The 25,209-nt window shown below is 43.7% G+C and overlaps 3 protein-coding genes across 3 annotated transcripts in view; all 3 read right to left on the bottom strand.

Moving 5' to 3' along the window:
- Positions 1-559: 559 nt before the first annotated feature.
- On the bottom strand, positions 560-2,328 carry ndufa4a (NDUFA4 mitochondrial complex associated a). The gene is made up of 4 exons (XM_053443805.1): positions 2,178-2,328; positions 1,457-1,545; positions 1,250-1,310; positions 560-857 (listed from the first exon to the last, which is right to left on the bottom strand). The coding sequence occupies exons 1-4, from the start codon at positions 2,217-2,219 to the stop codon at positions 801-803; spliced, it is 249 nt and encodes an 82-aa protein (XP_053299780.1). The 5' UTR covers positions 2,220-2,328; the 3' UTR covers positions 560-800.
- A 609-nt stretch (positions 2,329-2,937) lies between these two features.
- slc35b1 (solute carrier family 35 member B1) lies at positions 2,938-18,992 on the bottom strand. Its single transcript, XM_053443233.1, has 9 exons — positions 18,410-18,992; positions 17,545-17,648; positions 17,041-17,171; positions 16,922-16,952; positions 7,055-7,215; positions 6,777-6,903; positions 5,302-5,408; positions 4,042-4,195; positions 2,938-3,623 (listed from the first exon to the last, which is right to left on the bottom strand). Exons 1-9 carry the CDS (start codon positions 18,532-18,534, stop codon positions 3,571-3,573), a joined length of 993 nt encoding a protein of 330 aa, XP_053299208.1. The 5' UTR covers positions 18,535-18,992; the 3' UTR covers positions 2,938-3,570.
- Positions 18,993-19,427: 435 nt separating this feature from the next.
- fam117aa (family with sequence similarity 117 member Aa) overlaps positions 19,428-25,209 on the bottom strand; it is a 9,191-nt gene continuing 3,409 nt past the window's right edge. The window contains exons 3-8 of the mRNA XM_053443232.1: positions 23,016-23,111; positions 22,718-22,834; positions 22,246-22,362; positions 21,649-21,874; positions 21,389-21,563; positions 19,428-21,138 (exon numbers count right to left, since the gene is read on the bottom strand). Coding sequence (XP_053299207.1) covers positions 20,925-21,138; positions 21,389-21,563; positions 21,649-21,874; positions 22,246-22,362; positions 22,718-22,834; positions 23,016-23,111 — 945 coding nt within the window. The 3' untranslated portion in view covers positions 19,428-20,924. The remainder of the gene's footprint in view (positions 21,139-21,388; positions 21,564-21,648; positions 21,875-22,245; positions 22,363-22,717; positions 22,835-23,015; positions 23,112-25,209) is intronic.

Raw genomic sequence — 25,209 nt, 5'->3', positions numbered from 1 at the left:
TCCAAATATCCACCTCACAGTCCCAGCTCCACCGCCTTCTGCTACACGTGAACATGTTATTGCTTCAAAGCAAACAGCAGTCAACCTTTGCAGGGAGTGATGTGTTCTATCTCAGTCTTCCTTTTAAAGTATACGACTACAGCTTCTCCTTTGCGCTTGTAAGACTATGCAGAAGCAGCACAGGGTGACCAGTAAGCCTATTAACGCTTCTCTGCAGCTTCAAGGCTGCCACCAGAGGGAGCCCTCTGCTCACTCGTGACCAGGGTAAAGTCTGCCCCTGCCATGCCAATAAGGTTCTGGACAGCAGCCAAGAATAGTGTGGCACACAAGTCACCAGCAGTTGGGTTTACGGCAGGACGAAGGTGAAATGAGGTTAAAGCAAAACCCAAACAGCAACAGCAGAGCAGGACGGTAAACAGAGAGTGAACTGAGGGACCATGCAAATACATACATGATACACACTTGTGACCTTGCAAATTAAAAAAAACATGACTCAGGATCATGACTCGGGATCAAGGCCACTGAAAACATAAGTGCCGACAAATAAGACCACAATAAATGAAGCGCTTTTCTCTGTATGGAGGAGAAAAGACTCATTCACTTTATTGAGAGCAACTGACAATGAGAAACAAGAGAAAGGATTTCAAAGAAGCCAATGGGATGCAATGAAGAAGATAAATATGAAATCATTGTGCGGGTTTAGCCTCTGCATCCCCAAAGGTTTCCAGAGAAAGTCCAAAACGGGGGCTGTGCGGTGGATCATCCCAACTTTGTGCCTTTGGTCCAGCAGATGTGACTCTTTAGAAATCGGGACCCTCCTTCTTCAGCTTGCTGTAGTCGATGCCGACTGCGTAAAACTGAGAACACAATTTTTTTTTAGCTCGATGCCAAACACAGATATTTCACATAAGAATAAAGTTCAGGTGACTTGGCACAGCATGATGCCCAATACGTTACAGAATCATCCAATTTCAAAAGACAGGAGAGATCCAGTGTCTCGTAGGAACTCCTATTACTTTGGTGACCAGTTAATGACTTCACCAGATGTATTACCACAAGGCAGAGTTAACCAGATTACGTAATTTGATTAATCAAACTGAAGGAAGAATCCACAGCTCAGCATTAAGTCTGGCAAAGATCCATACTACGATCCCTAAATATAACAGCCTGTGTGTACATACTCCTTCAGTGACCACTTCAGCACAGAAGAGTAACACTCAGCAGAAACAGGACTTTAGGAAAAACACACCTTGTACTGGTAAGTGGGGGCCAGTTTGTTCCAGGGCTCTGGGTTGTTCTTGCGATCCCAGCTGCAGAGGACAAGATACGTTAGAAACAGAATCTGCAGAGACAGTTTGACATTTATATATATTACACAACGTCACACTAAATCACAGAATACTCAGAAATAAAGAAGGTAGGTAAATATGAGATCATGCGTGTCGAGGGTCATTACCAGACATCTGGGTTTCTCAAAGCCAGACGAGCCAGGTACGACATGGACATGACGACTCCTCCGCCGATGAAGACGAAGAGGGGGATGAGCTGGAAGTGAAAGACATGATGGTGAGAGGTGTTGTTAAACTTCAGGACAGATTAGCAACACTCTGTATCAGAGAGCGCAGAGAGGGCTGACAGGCTGTGGACACTAACAACACTGCAGTCACCCACAAAACACAAGGTGGTCGACATTAAACTAAATCTAGTCAGTCTGCTTTAAATAAGTTAAAAACGCAGGTTGTTTCTGTATCTCCCGTCGCTTCCTGACGGGCTGAACTTCAGCTAGCACTGCTTGCTAACGACCCCCAGTCAAGCTAGTAGCTGCTAGTTCCAGCACAGCGGAGCTTCCCTTGTCAAACTTCATTCGTGACCTGATTTGACTCCAACGAATCAACTGCCACAAGTCAACACACAAATGTGAAGTCTGGGAAATGTTTATTCATCCACATCTGTGAGAGGCCAACAGTAAACACGATCATTTCAGAACGATTTACACGATTTCTCAAAGTCAGAGCGGTCAAACTCGGAGCGCGACTAGCTAGCCGACGCTAACTAGTCCAACGAAGCTAAGTTAGCTGAAGAGGCTAAGCTAGGTTAGCCTGACGAATTCACAGATGCTTGAAGAAGCAAAGCCTCAAAACACGAATCTTTAAGGGATGAAAGTGGAGTTTACTCACAGCTGGATGGCTGCTCAGCTGTTTGCGGACCGTGCCAATCATTTTGAACGCGTGAGAAGTCCGATTTAGTGGAGCTCGAACAGAAATAACCGTAATACCACCAGTCGCCTCGACACCGTGCGCGATTTAACGTCAGAGGCCGAGGGAAGAAAGTAGGAAGCTTCGAATAGTGCCTGAGCGAGTGTCGAAATAAACATCACTTATTAATTCATATGAGGTGTTTATAAAGTATATTTGACTACACATATGTATAAAAACTGAGAAATTTCACCTGGTTTCATCTGATTGTGCCCGTTTTATTTTCAGACAGTATTTCCATAAAATATTTTATTCTGGCAGTTTTTTTAATGTCGCTATATTCACCTGCTTTCAACCAGAAACAAAACAAAATCCACCCATTCATCAATATTTAAGAATAAAAATTACTGACCTGTGTTTTGATAGCTGACGGGGCATTTATTTGAGTTCTTGCAGAATTTAGCCCGACATGCACCGTGGCGCTCACAAGCTCTGAACTGGTATAGAGTGGAGGCATTAAGTACCCAAATATAAATACACAAGTTATACTTGTAGTCAAAGTTGTGATTAAGTAGTCTTGAAGTAAATGTAGATGGTTGCTTTTCCCAGATATGATTTCTTAAAAGAGAGTTTAAGATATAGTATTAAGATGGATGTTAGTTCCATATTTTATCCTAAGGATGCTCACTGGTGTGAACCAATGAAGTAAAGTCGGTGGAATAAAAAGAAAAGGACCATGAAATCATATCACAATATTCCTTTTATGGCAAGTGATTTTCAACTTGTAGAAAATAAAAGTAAAAACAATTCAATAGTAAGATTGGACATAACACGACAGGCCACTTTACAATCGTTCATTATTTATAAATTGCATGAAACTTGGCTAATTGTTTGCCAAGAAATAAACAGGATGTGATATCAAGCAACAATTTGTAAATCAACCCTTATTTGGTGGCAAGTTAAATGCTGAAATTCTTAGGCTTTGTTTGGTTCAACTTCCATTCGAGGGAGGCGAGCTGGTTTCAGAAACATTACAAGATTTGTCTCAATGGAGCAACTGTCAGCCAGTCCAAATTCTTCCACAAAACCGTCATAGCTGGTGGTGCGAACACAATGTTGAGTGCTCATGGCAGCTCAGTCAGATCTTGATCCCTAGTTAAATGTCCATTACAGTATAATCAACAGAACAGAAATATGGGAGTGAAAACTAAGAGGACTTTTAAATACAGTTAATGTTAAAAAACTTATGGTGTACTTGAACATATCATAGGCACAGTTTGCCTATACAGCATGTCTTAAGAAAATAAAGATACTGGCTCTAAAGTGTTTGCATTTCTTTTGCAATGTTTCGGTCTCTCTCTGCATTCCAGATGTTTTAGTGCGTCGTCTTCTTTGGGCCCTTTCCAAATTTAGCATCAAATCCGAGACCTAAGGTGAGACAACGGAAGATGTTATTCAGGAGCAAAGGAAAGTCTTGGCAGTTAAACACCCTTTACACCAACAGAATAAACAATCAAATTGAAACATAACAAATACAGGCACTGGCATCTTCTCTGTATCAGCATCACATTTACTGGCTTCCCTATTCTCAGTACATAATTTAGCAGTCAACCCAATGGTTTGCGTGGAAAGCTTGAATAATCCCCAACTGGACCGAATAGTTTCTTCCAATAAAGACGTACAGTAACTATCTCCTACTACAGTTCTTGATGGAATGAGCCTCATTTCTGCAAGTAATTGGTAGCATAAAAATCTCCCGCCATTTTAATAGTGATACACTGAAGTAATGAGAAAAACGTGGGATTGTTTGTGTGAAGACGAGAGGAAATCAGGTGTTTATTCTCACCGAGGAAAACTAGGATGGTGCCGACCCACTGCAGAGTAGACATGATGTTGCCAAACAGAAGAACGGAGCCAAGGATTGTGAAGAACTTCCTCGTGGTGGTGACGATGGAGCAGGTCAGAGGCCCGAAGTACACCACCGTCATAAAGATGAAGGTCTGGAAAAGGATTTTTAAAAAAAAGATTGTAGTTCGTATACACAATATGAAGCTAGTCTGACTGGATTTCCCCTTACAACTACACCGACCACATCTATAATGAAAAAAGAAATCTAGCGAGCTGCTGGAAATAGGTTGGGGAGACCCAGATGTCTTATGCAGAAACGGTTTATTTATGGCCAGTGGATTGGGGAGGAGAGTGATGAGTAATACAAGTTAACAGCGTGTAATACCACCCACCTCTGAAGGCTTTCCTTTCGGATGCATTGAAACCCAGATGTCCTCACATGACACAGACAATAGATCACAATTACACATGTATCACTAAGAGAGACTAACTGAGCATGAGACACAGATGTTGTTTGTTATGGCTGTCTACCTTATCGGAAAGGTCATTACAGCCATCCTAGAAAACAGATGTTAAATGATCGCTTATGTTAAATGATACGAGTGTGATCTGTGTACAAAAGCTTGGCTTGTTAATATATAAGCTGCTTTCAGACATGCAATGAAGAAATGCCATTCATTTTCCTGAGAGGGGCTGAGGTGAGAACTCAAATGTTCAAGCCAGTTGACATTTTCCATAACTTTTCCCTCTAGTAACCTTGTAAACTGTCAGAGTGAGTCCAAGGGAGAATACAGCAGGAAAATACACATATCTCAGGATGAAAGAGGAGCCATACATTTAGATGACGCCGACAAAGATGTCAACTTGGAAGGATTAGATACAAGAGCTTTTTATAGTAAGGGCTTGTGCCGGTGTCAATGTTCTGTAAATATTAAACACTTTGCATTCCATAGAATTTATACGCCATGTCCTCCATCGAGCATGCTGCACCCACATGACATCCCTCGCTTGAATATTGTGGACATTTTCCTGTTGTTGTGACATGGTCTGACCGAGACAGCCTCCTGCTGTGTTCCTCTTATGGGAACAACAAACACCCGGAAATGTCCAGAAATTTGGCTTTGGGAAAATTTTCCTGAAAACAGCCATAAGCTGCTCTGAGACGTGCACTGAACTATGGAGAAAACAGCTTTTCAGACCTAACAGCCCAATAAACGAATAAAAAAAAATATCTGACAACTTCAGTTCTTCCACCCACCTGCCCTAAAGCACTGGTGAGTCCAAACAGGAGAATACTGTAGAAGATGCTGGGGTGACGTTCAGTGAAACTCAGGAAATCCCAGATCTCCCCGGTCCACAACACAGCTGAGAGCAGAGAGGGAGAAAAAAGCAGCGGGAACAAGAAAAGAAAATACCATTAATGTCACTTTAAAAACATAACTCAGTCTCCTCTGTCGTGGTTGCTTCGTGGTCGCAGTGTCCTTGACACTGGTGTGCTGAGAAATTTAAACCAGTGTTTATAATTTATAATGTGGCCACAAGGCACCACCATGTGGCCTATTACAGTAATAGCAGTCAGATGAAGCTTTGGTGAGGGGGTGTCATGGAATCATGGGAGTAGTAATAAGAACCTTTATATCTTGGGAAATACACTTCAAGACTGTGGAGGGCAGATAATAATAAAGGCAACAGGAGAGCACCTGGCTATGGGCAGATTTCACAGAGTAAAACTTAAGACCTTTTGGAAGTAGTTTAATGCAACCTCAAACTGAATCTGAGACCTCCTGAAAAACAGAAACTGTATTTTGTTTAATGTGATATGACCTATGAAAGTGGAAAGCAGACTTCCAGGCGGGATGGAAACACACTGGCAGATAACAGCCAATTATTTAGTTTAAAGAATGATAGAAGTCCCTCAGTTTTCATATTGGCTTTGACCTTTTGATCTTTATCACACATCCCATTAGTGCCTAACCTCAGACAGCCCCTCATTATATCACATTTGTTTTATGTGCCTTAATCTCAGGCATATTATAGCAGCCTCCATATAGACCCGAGGTCTTTGAGGTTCAGAATTCCTTATCTATAAAGATAATGCTAAAAACTTTGCCTTGACTGAATTAATTGAGTTTTTCCTCCTGAGAGACGTGTTCACCTTTTCTTCAAGAGCCTCTAACGCAGCGGTGATTGCTTTTTGTCTGGGTCCTTCACTTATTATTAGAATTGTCATTACTTACATAGCAGTTATTCGTCCTGGGAGTTTTTGTAAGGATTTATTGTGGTGTTATAAATTAACACTAACTAATAATTTCATATCTTTTTGAAAATAAACCACATCACTCAGAAGGCCATGTTATAACTCTGCTGTTAATACCTAAATACCAGTTGTAGTTTGCTTAGTTGAAAAGCTTCCCAGCATAGTGATAAAATAAGCAACTGAACTATATCTACCACCACCAAGGAGGTTATGTTTACATCTGCATTTGTTTATATGTTTGTTAGTTAGCACGATCTGCAGCGGGCCGTTTATTGCACCAGTGTTTTTTGTTTAATTCTGTACTGAATCCCACCAAGGTGACTTTGCGCATTCGTTTTTTCCTCTCTGGCTGCGGCTGGGCCAGTCAGTCAGATTAGCCTGGTTTGGTTGGAATAAAACACCACATGCTCCGGATTCTAACTCGCACATATTCAGTCACATTTGAGTTTGACAGAGAGACACTTGGGCTTACTCACCTAGTCCCAGCACCAGAGTGGACCACATGTTGATGTTCAGCATCATGTGGTTGGCACTCGCCTGGAAGCGAGACCTCATGTGGTCCTGGGCCACACCAGTCAAACCGTCCAATGTCAATGAGACCAGCTATGACGCACGAAAACACGCCAAAAGACAAATGTCATGGAAATGTCACAGTGGAGGTGGATACAGTGAGGGGACGGGGATAGATCTGAATCGTATGACAGTAAATGTGATAGGAGTGAGATGCGTGCACTATAAAGCCATGTGGTCTCACCAGCAGAATCTCTCCAAAGCCAAACGCGTGATCATCTGCCACAGCTGAGCTCTTGTTGGGTTTGTAGAGGAACAGAGCGACGCCGCTCACGATCAGCAGCACACACAGGTACTTAGCCAGCGGGTATTTCTTCCTCAGTATCGTAACTCCGAGGATCATCACTGAAACAACACAACACCAATATGACGGATCACTTTAAGCTGTGCATACTAATGTTACATACATGTGGTGTGAGCTAATCTTAGCCTGGATACAATGTCAGGCCTGAGAGTGGAACATATGGACAGTGGGGGGGGAAAAAGGCATGTGTGTGAGTATAATAAGAGATAACCCTCATGTACAAACAGAACATACTCTGCCCTGCAACAACTGTGTGCTGTGAAAAGAATCTGTTTACTCTGTGTGTCCCAGGTCATTTATTGTGGGTCAAGTGCCATAGACACACAGCAACTTAACCTTTTACATTACTGAAGTCAATATTGAAACATAAATGAGAAGCCTGAAATTTGCAGTGTTTGCTGAGTCAGCAGGAACAAACAAGCAGGTCAAATGTCAAAAGTACAATTTGTACAGAATGACAACGTTTATCTCTAGATCGACAGTTATGGCAGAGGAAAGGAAGGTGCCTCAAGAAGAAATGCTTTTTTCATTATTGTTGAAGAATGTCTGACCATCCTCAAATATTACTATATATGCCACTATATATTATGTATATAATGTATATTACACATTATATCTGTACACCTTTGGGAGAGTGGGGCCTGCCTCGTTCCACACATACTCCCTTCTCTCTCTCTAATCAGTACCCAAGGTCAGGTTATAGATAAAGGACCAACTGACAGAACACTGTAGTGTCTACGTTGAGGGACTTCATATCTAACTCAGATGTTCCAGAGAGAGAGGAATCACCTTTAACCCTTTTGCGTATCAATCTCCAGTGGCAAGACGTAAGGACACAATGTGATTTAGGAATGCATATTAAGGCTTAACCGTCCAATAGGATGCAAACACCTACATGTAACACAGAGTGACAGCAATTCCAGCCATTCATGGATGTGCTATTAGAATAGGTGACGCAAGTAGAGGAAGATATACTGGGAGGCTGTGGGCGACATCTTCAGACATGGGGGTGACAGTTGCTCATGTTATTGTGTTAGAGATTATATATTGTTCCACCTTCTGTTCTCCTTGATGCATCAAGTCTATATTAAAACCTTCTGCATAAAACATCAGCTGCTGCCGGAGTTCTCCTTTCACCAGCTTCCAGAAAACTTCCATAACAATTATTACCTCTGTTGGGCCAGAGCCCAGCGGGGTGCCAGCAGACACTGGAGCCGAGAGGAACAAAGGGTTGTTAAACTTTGGGCGGGAAAACATCCTCCTGCAGGCTCAAGAATCTCCCCCTGGTGGTGGAAAAATGTCCTGGGGTTTTTCCCAGAAACCCTTGCTCAGTTCCAAGCCCCGCCCACTCAGATCCATTTCTGACACTCAATTGGCTTAAAGCCAGCATCATCCTATGACCAACTCCTCAAGGAGGAGGACCTCTCAGGTAGAACAAAACCACTGAGACCCCAAACATCGCAGCCATTTTTTTACCCTGCTCTGAAGACAACACCAGGCCCCCTTCGGGGCCTCCCAGCTGATTTAGTTGCTTAAGGGGGCAACCAGAGTTATTTTATTTCATTTCTTTTATTTCTTTATTCAGTCGACGTTTTTATTTTCAAAAGGACTTTTGCTCTTTTAACTTGAAGAGGCCGCGCACAGGAACTCGCTCGCCGGTCGAGCATCACAGACTTTCTTTCCAAATCCACAGCGGCGTTACCGCTGTTCATCCCCTGCAGAAGCGCGAGATTCATTCCGCTGAGGAGCACGAGCTCCACATCCCTGAAGAAGAAGGACGACGTTCATCCCATCGAAGCAGCACGAGAAAATCCGCTGCTTGTCCGGTCCAGCGGCCGAAGACCGCTTGAGAGACCACGTGATTCACTGGCCCGACGCGCACGCACACCGCGAGGGTGGTACAGTAAGAGGCTTTATTGTCTGGGCAGATGTTAATATAATACGTAGCGTATTGTTTTAATAATTGAACGTATTTGTTTTGTATGAGACCGCCGAGTCTCTAATGTTTAGCGGCGACTCGCCACTTCCGGTTTCCGGTTACGGCCTTGTGCCACAGTTTTTAAGCGCCGTGAGCAGCGTCTCCAGCTCATTGTGACCGTTTGAACAACTTTAAAGAGACTTTACCGTTCAAACCTCAGCACACAACGCCACTTGGGTGCTGAGTGGTAATGTAAATGTAACTTGTCTCTGACGGTGCTTTTAAGAGCTTTGCTCTCTCTCTCTCTCTCTCTCTCTCCTTCTAAACCGACCTATATACACATCCGATCTGTATTTAGAATACAGTTCATGTAACATAGTTAAATCTATATTCAGAGAGGCTGGACACATCTGGAAGCCATGCGGCCGAACGCCAAAGCAGAGACAAAGAATTCTCTTTGTCTGAAAATCCCTTTGTGTAATTCGTGTGACGACCACCAGTGTGAGCTCCGGCCACATGGTGTCATTAACATAGACTCCATTTTGGATAACGCAAGTTAAACCACCATTTTGAATCTATTGTTGCCACGCCTCCTCTCTCCCTCTCTTCCCATTCTGGCTCTAAATTCATAACGGCTCCGCCATCTTGTTTTGTAGTCAATCCGCCATTTTGAGAGTTTTTAGGCCTTGATTCCACGAATCATGATCGGCCGCCATCTTAGATGTGACGTCACCAAGTGACTGCGTCATCGCCACGCCCCCTTCTTTTTCTCTCTCTCTCTCTCGCTCTCTCACACACCCACACACACACACACACACAGACACACATTGATAGACACAGACAGATACACACATAGATGAATACATGTGTTTTTCTAAATTGTGATAAGCGGCTGCTGTTGTTATCTTTGAAATATGGGAGTTTGTGAAAATGATGAATCATTAAATAACACTAACTTTATTTCACATGCATACACATAGACACAGACACACACACAGAGAGACACTTTGACACAGACACACACACACACACCGAGACAGACATACATAGGTAGACCGCCGGTTTTACATGTATTTTCTGAATTGTGATAAGTGCTGCTGCTGTGTTTATCTTTGAAATATCGGAGCTTGTTAAAATGATGAATCATTGAATAACATTAACTTTATTTCCCCTTTTTAATAAATGCTTTTGTAATTAAAGTATCTGTAGTCTGTGATTATTTGTGCATACGTATGTGATTGCAGCTGGATTATGATTGCCTGTGCTCGAACTTAGTAGCCTTCACTGTTAATTAAATAATTATTAATATTAAATATTGAGATTATTGATTTGACATTTATCATTATGAGACTGATATTTATAGATTGTATCGTTGGTCCCTGTAACCAGGGTGGTGCCCCGCAACAATAAGCAATGATTACAGATTTGTATTATTCTTAATTGATAATTTTATTGTTTTCATTAATTATTTTAACTATTATTAATGGATAACCGTATCATTTCTAATTAAATGTGTTACATTTCTTAATTAATAGCTTTATCATTTTTGATTATTTTTAAGAAATAATTGTTATTTTAATAATCATATTTCATGATTATTAATAATTAGCCAACGTCAATTCTACTCCTACTATTGCACAACATAAATGGTGCCCCGTGTGAGGCATTCTAACTCCAGCTGTATCATAATACTGTGTACAATAATCCAGATTCATTTTCCCTCAGAAATTAATTTTTGAAGAAAAAGATATTAATTAATTTTTTTTTCCTTCCAAAACTTTTTTTTTTTTATCCCTCACAACATAAATGGATCCCCGTGTGAGGGCGGAACGCTTCACGCATGCAACATAAATGGTGCCGCTGCTTGAGGCTATCTAACTCCAGCTGTATCATAATACTGTGTACAATGATCCAGAAATAATTTTGAAAGTTATTTCTCTGCAAATAATTTTTTTTTTTAATCCTTAAAATTCCACTGCACCTTTGCAACACAGGTATACTCGTGCCTTGCGTATCTGTGGTTGGCTGCAGAGTGCAATCGGTGGTTGTGTATTCGCGATGCACAATATTTATGATTAATTTCTTAAAGAGAAAAATAATTTTGGAAATTTATTTCTCTTTGAATTTTTTATTTGTAATCCCTTTGCACCTGTGCCAAACAGGTATACTATTGCCTTGTGTATCCGTGGTTGGATTCTTATTGCATATTAGTGGTTGTGTCATCTCCATGCACAATAATTATAATTAATTTTCTTAAGAGAAAAATAATTTTGGAAATTTATTTCTCTTTTTGAATTTTCTTTATTCTTAATTCCCTTTGCTAAGCAGGCGTTGTGTATAGCTATGGTTGGTTGCTGACTACGTTTCAGTAGGTTAGTAATATTTTTATAGGAGATTTTCTGCATGCTTTTTAATTTTAAGGAAACAAACTAGATTTGAGAGACTAGTTTTGTTGAGACTTGTTTGTTAACCAACTAGGTCTTAAGGATTGAGCCATCGAGCTATCCTACATAGCGCTACTATATAGACACAGAGTGAAGCTCACCTGTGCATCTTGTGTAGTGTTTATTAAATTTTTATCCGCTTTTAACCTAAGCAAGCTTGAGCGGCCCACCAGGCTCTTTTCGCACTCAGAAGATGAGTAGCATGGACCATCCTGGGGCAAGGGCTCCCTCAAGGCCAGACGACCTGTCAGAGACAGTCGCCAGTCTGAGCAATTTTTATAGAAATGCTATAATTGAGTTTTTGTCCGCTTTTATCTAAGCAAGCTTGAGCAGCCCACCAGGTGTTTGCGCACTCAGAAGATGAGTAGCATGGACCACACTGGGGCAGGGCTCCCTCAAGACCAGACGACCTGTCAGAGACAGTCGCCAGTCTGATAAATTTTTCTAGTGATGAAGTGAGTGAGTTGAGTGAGTATGATTTAAGTACCTGCGATCGTAAGATTAAAGAACTGTCCATTCACCTGATCAACCCTACTGGCCCGCATCCAAAAATACCCCATGCTCTGGGTCAACTGACACTCCTCTACCAGCAGAGAGCCGAGCTGCAGGCCCAAGAACATGCGAAGGAGCTCCAGGCCATGCAAGCAGCATGTCTAGCGGAGCAGGAGAAAAACTCCCACCTGCGGCATATCATCGAGACCCGCACAGAACAGGACCAGGCGGTGCAGGAGCACGAGGCTCTGCACGGAAGGTCAAAGGTCAGCAGAAAGGGGGGCACAGTCAAACAGAGCTGCCCCCCCTCGAGCTGATATCCCTGATGACAGGGCCAGGAGCTGACGTCATTCCCGGTGAAGCCAGCGGAACAGAGACACTGGGAGAAAAGCTGCGAGCACAGCTACGCAACCCTCTTGCAGAGGAAGCTTTGCTCTGGAGAGCCAGACACACCCAGCAGTCGACCGCTCCAACCCCCTCAACACCAAAGGGGGGGCCGGACTCAACCCCTAGACGTGCAGTGACCTGGGACCGCTATGAGGCACTCCAAATGCCTTTCCAGCGGACACACAGCATCCACTCCAGCCAGAAGGAACACATCCTGCACGGAGCCATGCTTATCCACACCACAACGACGGAAGGAATCCGTCCTGGAGGGCTGAAGGAGATTTCCCAGTCTGCCACTCAGGCAGGGGCGCACCAGGACTCACGGTCGCGTCCTGGATGGTCCTCCACTCCCGGTGCAAGAGATGGTGGCCACACAGATGAATACTGTGACACACACAATTCAGAAGACCCTGATGACTCAGCACCCCCTCAAAGAGAGGAAATCTGCACCCGGCAGCTAGAGCCCCTTAAAAAAGACATTTATCGCTTCGACCCAGACAACCGAGGGTCCAACGAAGACGACACCGTGGTTCTGGCAGTTCAAGTCCAACTAAATGTGGACCCGGCGCTGGAAGATGACAACTTTCCCCACGCCAAGATGAACCCCAGCAAAGAGAACCAGGAACAGCGACCCTTCCAACAGGGCACCCCACAAAACCAAGGGGGTGAGGATTTCAACCAGCCCCACAAACAGTTTCGACCTCAGCACCTGAATCCCTCTCAACAGAGGAGTAGGGGCTGGAACAGACGGAAACCCTATCAGTACCAGTAGTATAGATGGGGTGACCGAAATCCAACACATGGGATGCATCCTGGGACAGAGGAGTAAATACGGAGATGTGCGGATGAAGCAATGAGAGACATTGTGCCACGTGTTCCTCCAGGCTCCACTGAGAGACCAGACACTGAACCCTGTTGGCGAAACTAGGAGCAGACGCCCTCCTTCTCCACTCCCAAAGATGACTTCAATGACGGGGAAGGACCAAGGCGCTGCCAGAAACCCCCTCTCACCTCCACATCTGAAAAGGGGGGGAAGAAATCCCAACTTTAAAACAAAACGCTCAAACCACTCACTCCATCAATAGCTGCATGCTTTAGACCCTCTGTCAGTAAATTGTATAACGTAGTTCAGGTAGTGAACCTCCTTAGACCTCATTGAGGATTTTGAAGTCGTTACCACTACGGTTGTGCAGCCCTCACGGGTACACTTGGCAATTCAGTCTTGGCAGTGAAATTCCAATATCTGTAGATCTGAAAACCTAGAAATAGGATTTATCATAAATTCACAGATTAGCGAACAACAGAACGTGACTCGCCGTTCTAAATGTTTTGGTTTGACAGGATAACACACATGTTTACCTCAAAACACCAGCACCTACTCAAACATTTTCTTCTGTTCGTGTTTCCACTTTTCTTTCATTTCACTCTTCACCGAAATTCATTGGTATTTTAACAATAACTGCCGATAAGCATTATGTGAAATTGAAAGTGTGTGCCGTGTTTTAGAATATATGTTATTTAGCCTGTCTGCCCAGACAATTACCTCTCTCTGTTTAGACTCATGCCTCGAAGACATTTATGCCTCTCTGCCTCATAATGAACTAACTTTCACTGCTTCAACTCCACTCAAGGATTACCTCTCATGGATTATCACTGGACTCTCGACCATAGTTTGCCCTGGAGACCGGGGTCACAGCCCACTCTCCAGACCAAAAGGGGGACTGTTGGGCCAGAGCCCAGCGGGGTGCCAGCAGACACTGGAGCCGAGAGGAACAAAGGGTTGTTAAACTTTGGGCGGGAAAACATCCTCCTGCAGGCTCAAGAATCTCCCCCTGGTGGTGGAAAAATGTCCTGGGGTTTTTCCCAGAAACCCTTGCTCAGTTCCAAGCCCCGCCCACTCAGATCCATTTCTGACACTCAATTGGCTTAAAGCCAGCATCATCCTATGACCAACTCCTCAAGGAGGAGGACCTCTCAGGTAGAACAAAACCACTGAGACCCCAAACATCGCAGCCATTTTTTACCCTGCTCTGAAGACAACACCAGGCCCCCTTCGGGGCCTCCCAGCTGATTTAGTTGCTTAAGGGGGCAACCAGAGTTATTTTATTTCATTTCTTTTATTTCTTTATTCAGTCGACGTTTTTATTTTCAAAAGGACTTTTGCTCTTTTAACTTGAAGAGGCCGCGCACAGGAACTCGCTCGCCGGTCGAGCATCACAGACTTTCTTTCCAAATCCACAGCGGCGTTACCGCTGTTCATCCCCTGCAGAAGCGCGAGATTCATTCCGCTGAGGAGCACGAGCTCCACATCCCTGAAGAAGAAGGACGACGTTCATCCCATCGAAGCAGCACGAGAAAATCCGCTGCTTGTCCGGTCCAGCGGCCGAAGACCGCTTGAGAGACCACGTGATTCACTGGCCCGACGCGCACGCACACCGCGAGGGTGGTACAGTAAGAGGCTTTATTGTCTGGGCAGATGTTAATATAATACGTAGCGTATTGTTTTAATAATTGAACGTATTTGTTTTGTATGAGACCGCCGAGTCTCTAATGTTTAGCGGCGACTCGCCACTTCCGGTTTCCGGTTACGGCCTTGTGCCACAGTTTTTAAGCGCCGTGAGCAGCGTCTCCAGCTCATTGTGACCGTTTGAACAACTTTAAAGAGACTTTACCGTTCAAACCTCAGCACACAACGCCACTTGGGTGCTGAGTGGTAATGTAAATGTAACTTGTCTCTGACGGTGCTTTTAAGAGCTTTGCTCTCTCTCTCTCTCTCTCTCTCTCCTTCTAAACCGACCTATATACACATCCGATCTGTATTTAGAATACAGTTCATGTAACATAGTTAAATCTATATTCAGAGAGGCTGGACACATCTGGAAGCCATGCGGCCGAACGCCAAAGCAGAGACAAAGAATTCTCTTTGTCTGAAAATCCCTTTGTGTAATTCGTGTGACGACCACCAGTGTGAGCTCCGGCCACATGGTGTCATTAACATAGACTCCATTTTGGATAACGCAAGTTAAACCACCATTTTGAATCTATTGTTGCCACGCCTCCTCTCTCCCTCTCTTCCCATTCTGGCTCTAAATTCATAACGGCTCCGCCATCTTGTTTTGTAGTCAATCCGCCATTTTGAGAGTTTTTAGGCCTTGATTCCACGAATCATGATCGGCCGCCATCTTAGATGTGACGTCACCAAGTGACTGCGTCATCGCCACGCCCCCTTCTTTTTCTCTCTCTCTCTCTCGCTCTCTCACACACCCACACACACACACACACACAGACACACATTGATAGACACAGACAGATACACACATAGATGAATACATGTGTTTTTCTAAATTGTGATAAGCGGCTGCTGTTGTTATCTTTGAAATATGGGAGTTTGTGAAAATGATGAATCATTAAATAACACTAACTTTATTTCACATGCATACACATAGACACAGACACACACACAGAGAGACACTTTGACACAGACACACACACACACACCGAGACAGACATACATAGGTAGACCGCCGGTTTTACATGTATTTTCTGAATTGTGATAAGTGCTGCTGCTGTGTTTATCTTTGAAATATCGGAGCTTGTTAAAATGATGAATCATTGAATAACATTAACTTTATTTCCCCTTTTTAATAAATGCTTTTGTAATTAAAGTATCTGTAGTCTGTGATTATTTGTGCATACGTATGTGATTGCAGCTGGATTATGATTGCCTGTGCTCGAACTTAGTAGCCTTCACTGTTAATTAAATAATTATTAATATTAAATATTGAGATTATTGATTTGACATTTATCATTATGAGACTGATATTTATAGATTGTATCGTTGGTCCCTGTAACCAGGGTGGTGCCCCGCAACAATAAGCAATGATTACAGATTTGTATTATTCTTAATTGATAATTTTATTGTTTTCATTAATTATTTTAACTATTATTAATGGATAACCGTATCATTTCTAATTAAATGTGTTACATTTCTTAATTAATAGCTTTATCATTTTTGATTATTTTTAAGAAATAATTGTTATTTTAATAATCATATTTCATGATTATTAATAATTAGCCAACGTCAATTCTACTCCTACTATTGCACAACACCTCGACCAAGGAGGTTATGTTTTTCTTTGCATTTGTTTTTTAGTCTGTAAGGTAGTAGGACATTTAGATGTGGATACGGATCAGGGGGCAGAACCAATAATTGTTCTCAATTTCTTTAACATTGTTAGAAAGCACGTCTGTTAATTTCATAGAAAAATCCATGGATCTGGATGAATGATCTGGTGAATATAAATGTGCTTCCATGAGGAGACAGTTGGGCCTTGGTGAAGGTATGTGCTCCACTGAAACCAAATTATGTTTTTCCTTTACAAAAAACAAACATAAGCCCAGACATTCATTTAATGGCACATTGTTTAGGTGACAGGAGGTGATATGTTGGCTCAGGTATACAGTAAGAATGCAAGATGTAACCCAAAGTGATATGATCATATTTACCTGGTATGGGCTTGCAGGATTTTCCCAATACCTATCACAAGAAAAAGATAAGTGCCAAGAAGTACCGATACAAAATCCCCCAAAATTAAATGAACTTTTCCCCCAAAGAGCAGACTCACCTGTGTGGGATAGTTAACATACTGAAGGGCAGAGTTACTGGACACCATGGCTCCAAGATAAGACAGGGAACACAGTATATAGAGCCAGTTCTTGGTGTGATCTTGTTTTGAAGCCTCAAAAACCTGGATCACTAATGAAAAAGAGAAACATGGGTTAAATAAAAGACACCAAAAAACATCTTCACCTTCCTCTGTTTGTTTGTGAGAAAGATTACGCAAAAACTACACAACAGATAATGACTACGCTTGGTGGAAGGATGTGGTATGGGTCAGTGACAAAAAAACATTAAACTTTCTTCTTCAGAATTGAGAGATATGGTCTGTTTCAACATTTTCCTGGATATCCCAGGGAATACTTGTTGGATCTTGGTGGAAAGGAGACCAACATCAATGAGTGTGTGTAATGTGGTTGCACCTTGGTTGAATTTAAGAAGCTGTTGTGCCTTGACGGGGGTAATCTTCATTCTAAGGAGTGTTTATCTCCCTTTTACAAAACATACTCACAGATCTTAGCAAACAGCGAATTGATGATGCACTGGATGAAGACCAACGTCCTCGCGAAAATGAACTTCTCCTTCTGTTCCCCTTCACCATAATCACCTCGGGTGCTGGAGAAGTCAGAGAAACAACATTGTGTTGAGGTCAGCAATTCTCAGACAACGACTCTGAAATTGAACCCTTCACTGCCCCCTTTGACAGGAGGGAGGGGTGAGCCGTGAAAAGGTCCCCTGTAAAGGAGAGGCTGTGATGCATTGAGTTACAACTGACAGGGCGGTGGTGATATTTACTCAGGGTGGTGTCTGGCTTAGTGTCAGTCATGGGTTGTAGTCTAAAACTCGCAACAACAAAAAAAGACTATGGCCTCAGTGCAATTAGATACAAAATGTTAACATGTGTCAATTGTTCCGGTTATGAAAAGGATGATTACTCCCAGACAAACCAGTTTGAAACCAGACCTGTCCCCTCTCGTGATTTGGGGCAAACATAACATGCATGTCTTCCCTCAGTAGTTGTTATGCAGTTAAGTTAGCCACAGTTCAGAGAACCACCACAGATATGATTGCTGATTATTAAAGTTGTATTGATCAAGATTGTTTTGTCCTTACAGTAAAATGGATATGGCATATGTTGTATTGATCAAGATAGGAAATGTAAAGCTTGTTTTGTTTATACAGTACAATAGATGGTCCATGATGTAGAGAGGACCGACACGTCTTTTAATGTTTCAATGTTACATCACATTTAAAAGCATCAATTAGAGAATGCTGCACACTTTCGAAATACAATCTCAACACGTTAAATTGGCAGATTTGTGAATTGAGTTCGGCAGTGAACAGAACATCTGCATCGAGGTGGGACTGTTACTCACATGGTCTCTTGTAAGATTCCGTAATAAAAGTAACACACGAACACTCCGATGAAGCAGACGATGAAGCGTATCCGCATGTTGTCCCACAGCGAGGCGGGCTTCCCCGCTCCCTTCCCCGCGGCCATGCTGTCCTCCGCCAGCCCGGGTATGGAAACCGACACCGCTGCTCCTCCGCCGCCCCTCGCGCCGACGTCCCGCTCCACTATAGCCAGTGTCGCGAACCCGGAAATGGCGCTCTTGTTTTGTTTCCCTATAAGCTGTGATGGTTTTTAGAAGCCGGGCGGTTTTCTGATGACTGTCACCAAGCTCTCTGCTGCACAGTGAGTGTTTTGTCCGGGGCTCTACCACCGTCTTCGCCGGTGTGAGATTTCTAGAGGTATCAAATCATTATAGTTTATTTGGACTCGTCCTGCCTCTGACAAGCAGACTGCTCCGGGACACATGTAACATCAACAGCGCCTGACTCCCTCCTTCATCACGGACTGTCAGAGGATGTCAGTCCGCGTCTCCATTCAGAAATCTAACTTATATTCAGTGATAAAAAAAAGGAGGAAGTCCCGTAAGGTAATAGGCTTTGTGAAAGGACCCCGAGGGGGGCCTCAGCGAAGCCTGACCCATTACATTCAGCAATCATTAAACCGTGAACTCACACGCATTACTGTGTGTTTACTGTGACTTCGTGAAGCCAGCGTCAGAAATACGGCAAGGAGTACAAATTAGTTTGGTCAAACGTGAGACTTTAATTGTGATTTATTATATGGCATTTTTAAAGACTAATGTGAAAATATGTGAGGACCTTCCTTGAATATGTCGCGTTCCTTTTTGTCGTCTTAGGATGTGGATTGAATGCATTGGTCCGTATTAGGCGCTGGAGATTCGCCCTCGGCCAATCAGAGAGCAGAGTTTGGTTGAAGAAGAAGGGAAAGGCGGTGCTTAGATTTAAAAACCACAAATCCACGTGTCAAAGGCGAAAATGACAACAAGACAAAGAAACAATAACTAAAGTGTTGTAAAAATATTTGAATGTCCAAAAAATATATTTTATTTTCTGAACAAAAGCAAAAGCACACAAAATATTCTGAACTGGTATCACCATGAACAGGGTAAAAAAAAAGAAAGAAATGGGTGCAATAATCAAGTCTGTGAATACTCAGAACTTACTTAATACAAATTGTTTAATGCAACAGATTATTCTATTATGTTTTTACTGTAGGGTCAGTATTAAGAATCAGTGTTGCATAGGACGATGCTGACAAAGACAGTGTTTTATCTATTTGAACATTAATCAAACAGGGAATTTAATATTGAGCCACAAGGTCCAACCACTGAGATTAAACAAAACGTCAATGTCACCCGCTCTAAATATTATAGAGGTTGCAACAGTTCAGAATAATGGCCACAGAGGAAAGTAAAGCTAGAGATGTTCCTTCATCAGAAAGGCCTCTGATACAACCGGAAATACCAGTTTGAGTATCGTCAAGTACACAAACCTAATTTCCCATCACTGTTTTTGTGCAGTTACCATTAGTTTCACCCAGATTAAACTGTTAAACGTAGCATTTGTCAGAGCCAGCTGAAACGTCAACAATTTGGCAATATTTCACACGGCAAAGTTCCACAAGTAAAACGGCGACATGCAACATATGCAAGACTTCAGTTTTGAGGAGGGGCAAAAGTGCATTATGTAAGTTGTTATTCTATTAAATGCACTGGTATCGGATTGGTATTCTGTATTGGCTGATAGCCCATGTCCGGGTATCAGATCCGGCTTTAGGAAGGGAAAAACCGTCTCAGAACATCTCTGAGTAAAGCTCGTAAAACCCTGTATCCTTCTTACAAAGCACCAATGTACAGAAGTCAGTTTCATTAGTGAACAAAAACAGCATCACCAGCCACATAAGTTCATTACAAAGATACAAAAATATAAATCTTGCTACAAATACATTTGTAGAAAAGTAGGCCATCAAGTATTTTGATTTAGTTAAATATGAAGCTGAAACTTCACCTCAACTTAACCACGCTTTACAGGGGTCAGGCGACAGTAAAGGAAGTAATACTCATGTCAACACATGAGCTGAGCGTGGCTTTTTGTCTCATATTGATATTAAAAATCCTTCCAGCAGACTGTAGTCTTTGTCTGAGCTGTTTGCACATAACCAAAAATCAAAAAGGAAAAAGCCTCTGTCTGCCAAAAATGTTTCTAGCATTTGCCAACATTTCCAGAGCTGAAGGCCTGCAGTCTAATCCTCAGCCCACATAGGAGAAAACTGTTTTACAAAACAAATCAACTGCCTATGAAATAAACGCAATCCAAACATCCTGCAGTTGGAAATAATCAGGAAAGCAGCCAGAAGTATCATGATAACGGTCTCAAAGTCTCTTCTATTGATCACAGTGATCGTGCCCTGTAACACCAGTGATGAGCCAAGTGATTTCATGTAAAGCACAGCCGGTTTCTCCAGGTCCCCGCTGTATAGTGTGCTCTAGTCCTGAGATGCTCTCCTCAGATGTGCGCCTACTGCATGCCGAGGTGCCTGGTAGGAGACGCTTGTCCCGGGCAGCCGGTGACAGGAGACACCGACAAGCCCCGGAAGAGGAGGTCCATGGAGGGCAGGAGGGGCTTCAGGAGACTGACGGGGCAGAAAGCAGAGCCTCCGTGGGGAGTAAAGTTCACTTTGTTTGGGTCGGGGCAGGATGGCCAGCGGAGGGACTCATCCAGACAAGCAGACCTGGAGGTGAGGAGACAGAAGAGGTGTTTCAGATTGTTGTTTCAGATTCCATCTGACAACTTCTGTAACAATCTATAACAGAAAATCAAGGAGGTAGACCCGCTTTATGCAGCCAAGCAAATTGAACTTCTCTCTTAATGTTCCCCATTTTGTTCAAAAATTGCTTTGTTGTACTTTGTTCATACATACAAGTGCAAAGCTTTCCGGTTATGCTAACACAATCTACACATGATCTACACATGATGCTTACACGGCCTCCTCGCACACTCGAATTCGCTCACAGCCTTCAGGTGGCTCGCGCTGGAAGGAGTAGGTTTTACTGGGCTGAGGGGAAGAGGAGCAGGGCCGCAGCTGAGGAGGATCCACTGCAAATGATGGAAGCATTGAAGATGGAGAGGGACACAGAGACTCACAGTCCACCGGCTCTGTAGGGTCAGAAATATCCAAATACATTTAGTGATAATGCCTCAAACAGAGAAACTGAATTTGAAAGAATCTGAGTTGTCTTACCTGGCTCTCCGATGGGACAGGGAGACTGTGAGGGTGATAAAAGCAACGCGTTCAAGGTATGAGGGGAGTTTGAAGGCGAGAGAAGAGATGGATCGAGAGGACAGGGGGACTGACAGGGCGACAGGAGGGAAGAGTCCAGGGGCCCCGGGGAGGGCTCGCTCTGAGAGCCACTGCTGCACCTCTGGGCAGGGACAGGAGCCCTGTGGCCGTCTGGGATGTCCAGAACCTTTTTAAAAGGGAAACACAATCAAAGAGTGAGGGAAGGAAATGGAGGTGCTCGATAAGTGAGAAATTCAGTGTGAGTTAGAGAAGAACCCATTACATTTTGATGCGAATCCGGATCAGGGAGAAGACTCATGATTTTTATTGCACTTTCTTTAACATTGCAGGAATTCAACATTTTCACAAATTGTCCAAGGAAATAATTCATGGAACTGGACGAAAATAAATCAGGCACATAATGGGGACTGATATCACATGATTGTGTGAAATTTGGTGCAGCTGGATTGAACTTCAGGGGGCTGTTGGGCCTTGGAATAGAGGAATAAATATTAGGTATTTTAAATACAGGTTGAAGGCATATTTCAGTGAGCCAACCTCAAGTTGATCGTCCGGTTTCTCAGACCCAAACACGTCTTCCAGCTCCAGGTTGAGACCTTCGACACTGCATCTCAGTCGTGGGGCGAGTCTGTTCAGTGGCATCAGGGGCGTTGCCTGAAGAACACACAGAATACAGCGACAATTTAGACAGTGTTTAGGTGTGACTGTGAACTTACGTGTGTCTTACGTGTCTTCTCCAAAAGAGTCAGTTCCATACGTCTATAGTGTTGGAATGTCACGATAGGATATTTTGGTCTTAAATAGCCGCTGTGGGACCTAACGGCTGTAACACAGGAGCTTTGATGACAGCCGAACCTAAGAAAAGCACCAGTGTTTTTTATATCCCAGTCGCTAAGGGGCTCGGCCTGGTCTGCCTGTGACAGCCAGTTAGGCATCTGTGGCAATCTGGAAAATGTGTGTCCTGTGTTTCCTTAACTCGCACATCCTCAAAAGGAAAAAGAGCAGCTACCTGAGCGACGCCTGCCGCATGACCTGCTGGCACGGGGGGGTGGGGGAGCCCGTGCCCCGCCGCTGAGGGAGGGGCATGGCGAGAGCGCTTCTGCAACTGGTGCCTCAGCTTGGCCACCTGAGGGCAGAGTGGAGAGGGAAACGAAACTAGACGATTCATTCAGAAAAGGGAGAGGTTACTCCTTTTCCCCCTCTGGGGCTGTTAGGGTTTCATGCTGCTAGTGGGAGGGCTGCAGAGTAGAGAGGCCTGAGAGCGGGTGAGAAACAAAGCTGCTGCAATTATGGAGCGAAACACTCACCTCCCTCAAGTGTTCCGCACTTCCCCACGAAGCTGAGCGCTTGTGTCCGCCAGCACCTCTCCTTCCCTGGCTCTCCTCTGCCCAGGAACTTGGAGTCTTTAAAATAGGACATTAGGAAGAATGTGGTTAGTTTGGCCAATCGAACCTCACGAGGGCCATGGCAGAAACAATCATTTCATGGAAGGACATCAGCAGGGTCGACCGTTGGAAGGCCTCTTTTTTTTTTCTGTTCATCTCACTGAGCTCTAGTCAACACTAAAGCAGTGAAGTGGAGCCCCACAGCTGCTGTTGCACACCTGCCGCACAACAGCTGTGCAGAGGGAAGGCAACAGGAAAACCACTCTGAGCTGGAAAACAGCTCCACTTCCACAAACACACGAGAAAACATCCAAACCGCATCACTGCGCAGACCATAAATACAGTGCAGCTATCAGCAATCAACACGTTACCACACGTACAGTTATGTCGGTCTTCACATACTGTAGAGGCAAAACACAAACACCCTACAACTTTCTTGTGCACTTATTTTGCTCATCACTGCAATTTCCTACAGTCACTCATATGTCTGTACCGATTTCTTCACATTGACTCTTGATCTTCTGCCAGTGGGAGTCTGGTTGACCGCTGCAGGTTGCTGGTTGGGTGCAGACGGCTGGAGGTTCATCCTGAGTTGACCAACGGGGAGCAGGCACTCAGCAGTTTCTGGTGCCTCCGCCGCCTCCTCAGAGTCAACTGCTTCACACGCCTGCAAACAATCTGAGCCTCCACTCACCGGTGTCCATGACATTCATCAGCCAGCTTACATTACGCACAGTCGTTTAGCTCTCGGGCTACGTCACAGCTCTACGTCCTCCGAAACGCAACCTGCTCTTTTACGCGGCCCCCCCACAACTCAGAGAAATCTTTCTGGTGCAGTGGCTGCCCGCACGGACACATCAACCCCATCCTCTACACTGTCCAGGCGACTCCTACCCAGTCCATCGCAGCCGGGCTAAATAAGTGAGAACGCAGCACGAGTCAGTCGCACAGTGACGACGGTGTAGTGTTACAGCTGCCACCTCCCCATCATCCAGCACCAACAAACCCACCCTCCCCAAAACATGACCAGGGTATCATGGGACACAAGTCTATAAAAAGATTCAAAGGTAGCAGAGCATTTGGTCTGCCTGGCTAATGTTTCCAACTTAGGCAATTCGTTAACGTTCACAGCGGCCTGCTTGCAATGTGGACACAACATCAATAATGAGAGCTGCACATAAGTAAGATCTTTATTATCTATTAATCTATAGTTCTATTTTGAGTTTTAAAAAAATAGGCCAAGGTCAAATCTTCCAACTGCTTGGTTTGTGCTACGAGTGGTGGACAATGTAAAGATGTTCAACTTAAACACATAAAACAAACAAAAACTTTAAAGATCTGGAAGTTAAAATATTTGATTTCTGAACTAATATTGGATGGATTGTCATAAAAGTTTGTACAGAGAGGACAAATGTGACAAATTTGAGTAATTCTGATACCAATTCTCATTTATGTTGGTTAATTAACTTTGCAAAAATCTACAGACTGGATTTCCACAAGTCTTGGTGGAAGCATGAGAAACGGGCCAAGAAAGAACTCATTGTGGCGTGGGTCCCTGGGAAAGGGGCGGGTCCAGGAATTGTTCTAGTCGCTTTCTTCACCATTGTGGAACAGGGCTTTTTTTAAAATGCTTTTATTACATTTTCACTTTATCCGGCATATTTAGGGGAACTGATAACTATGAGTGTGTGAACTTTGATGCAACGTGATTGCATATAAGGAGACTGCTGGGCCTTGGAGGAGGTAGGTGCTCTGCTGAAAGACATTCTAATTGCTGAATGGATCAAATGTCAAATACACATTTGTGTTTCCCTAAGCAAATTAGAAAAGGAATCATCTATCGGCAAACAGTCAGTTATATTATCTGAAGTAATGTGGAGGAGACATGGCAGAAGGAGCTGCTGGGTGGGGTGTAGATGGTGGTAGTGGGTGTGCATGTGTGTGGTTGAGGAGAGTGCGGGGGGATGGGGTGTCTGTACAATGAGGTCAGGCGGGGTCTGCTCCTCACAATGGAGGCGAAGGGGGTTCGTTTGGGTGTAAACTGTGTCAGTGGCGGAGACGAAGCTGCGGAGCTTGGGGATGTCGGCCGGCTCTTTGTGCACTAGTTAAGGGGCAT

The sequence above is a fragment of the Pleuronectes platessa genome, chromosome 16, assembly GCF_947347685.1.
Source record: "Pleuronectes platessa chromosome 16, fPlePla1.1, whole genome shotgun sequence".
NCBI classification, from domain to species: domain Eukaryota; kingdom Metazoa; phylum Chordata; class Actinopteri; order Pleuronectiformes; family Pleuronectidae; genus Pleuronectes; species Pleuronectes platessa.
This window is presented reverse-complemented; position numbering and strand designations above follow the sequence as displayed.

What these genes read in the sequence shown, in the direction of transcription:
- ndufa4a (XM_053443805.1), bottom strand. Translation starts at nt 2,219, where the DNA reads ATGATTGGCACGGTCCGCAAACAGCTGAGCAGCCATCCAGCT. An exon ending in TTGAGAAACCCAGATGTCTG is followed by an intron (nt 1,311 to 1,456) that starts GTAATGACCCTC and finishes TGTCCTCTGCAG; the next exon opens with CTGGGATCGCAAGAACAACC. An exon ending in CCCCCACTTACCAGTACAAG is followed by an intron (nt 858 to 1,249) that starts GTGTGTTTTTCC and finishes TTGTGTTCTCAG; the next exon opens with TTTTACGCAGTCGGCATCGA.
- slc35b1 (XM_053443233.1), bottom strand. Translation starts at nt 18,534, where the DNA reads ATGGCCGCGGGGAAGGGAGCGGGGAAGCCCGCCTCGCTGTGGGACAAC. An exon ending in CACTCTGGTGCTGGGACTAG is followed by an intron (nt 5,409 to 6,776) that starts GTGAGTAAGCCC and finishes CTCTGCTCTCAG; the next exon opens with CTGTGTTGTGGACCGGGGAG. An exon ending in CACCATCCTAGTTTTCCTCG is followed by an intron (nt 3,624 to 4,041) that starts GTGAGAATAAAC and finishes GTCTCACCTTAG; the next exon opens with GTCTCGGATTTGATGCTAAA.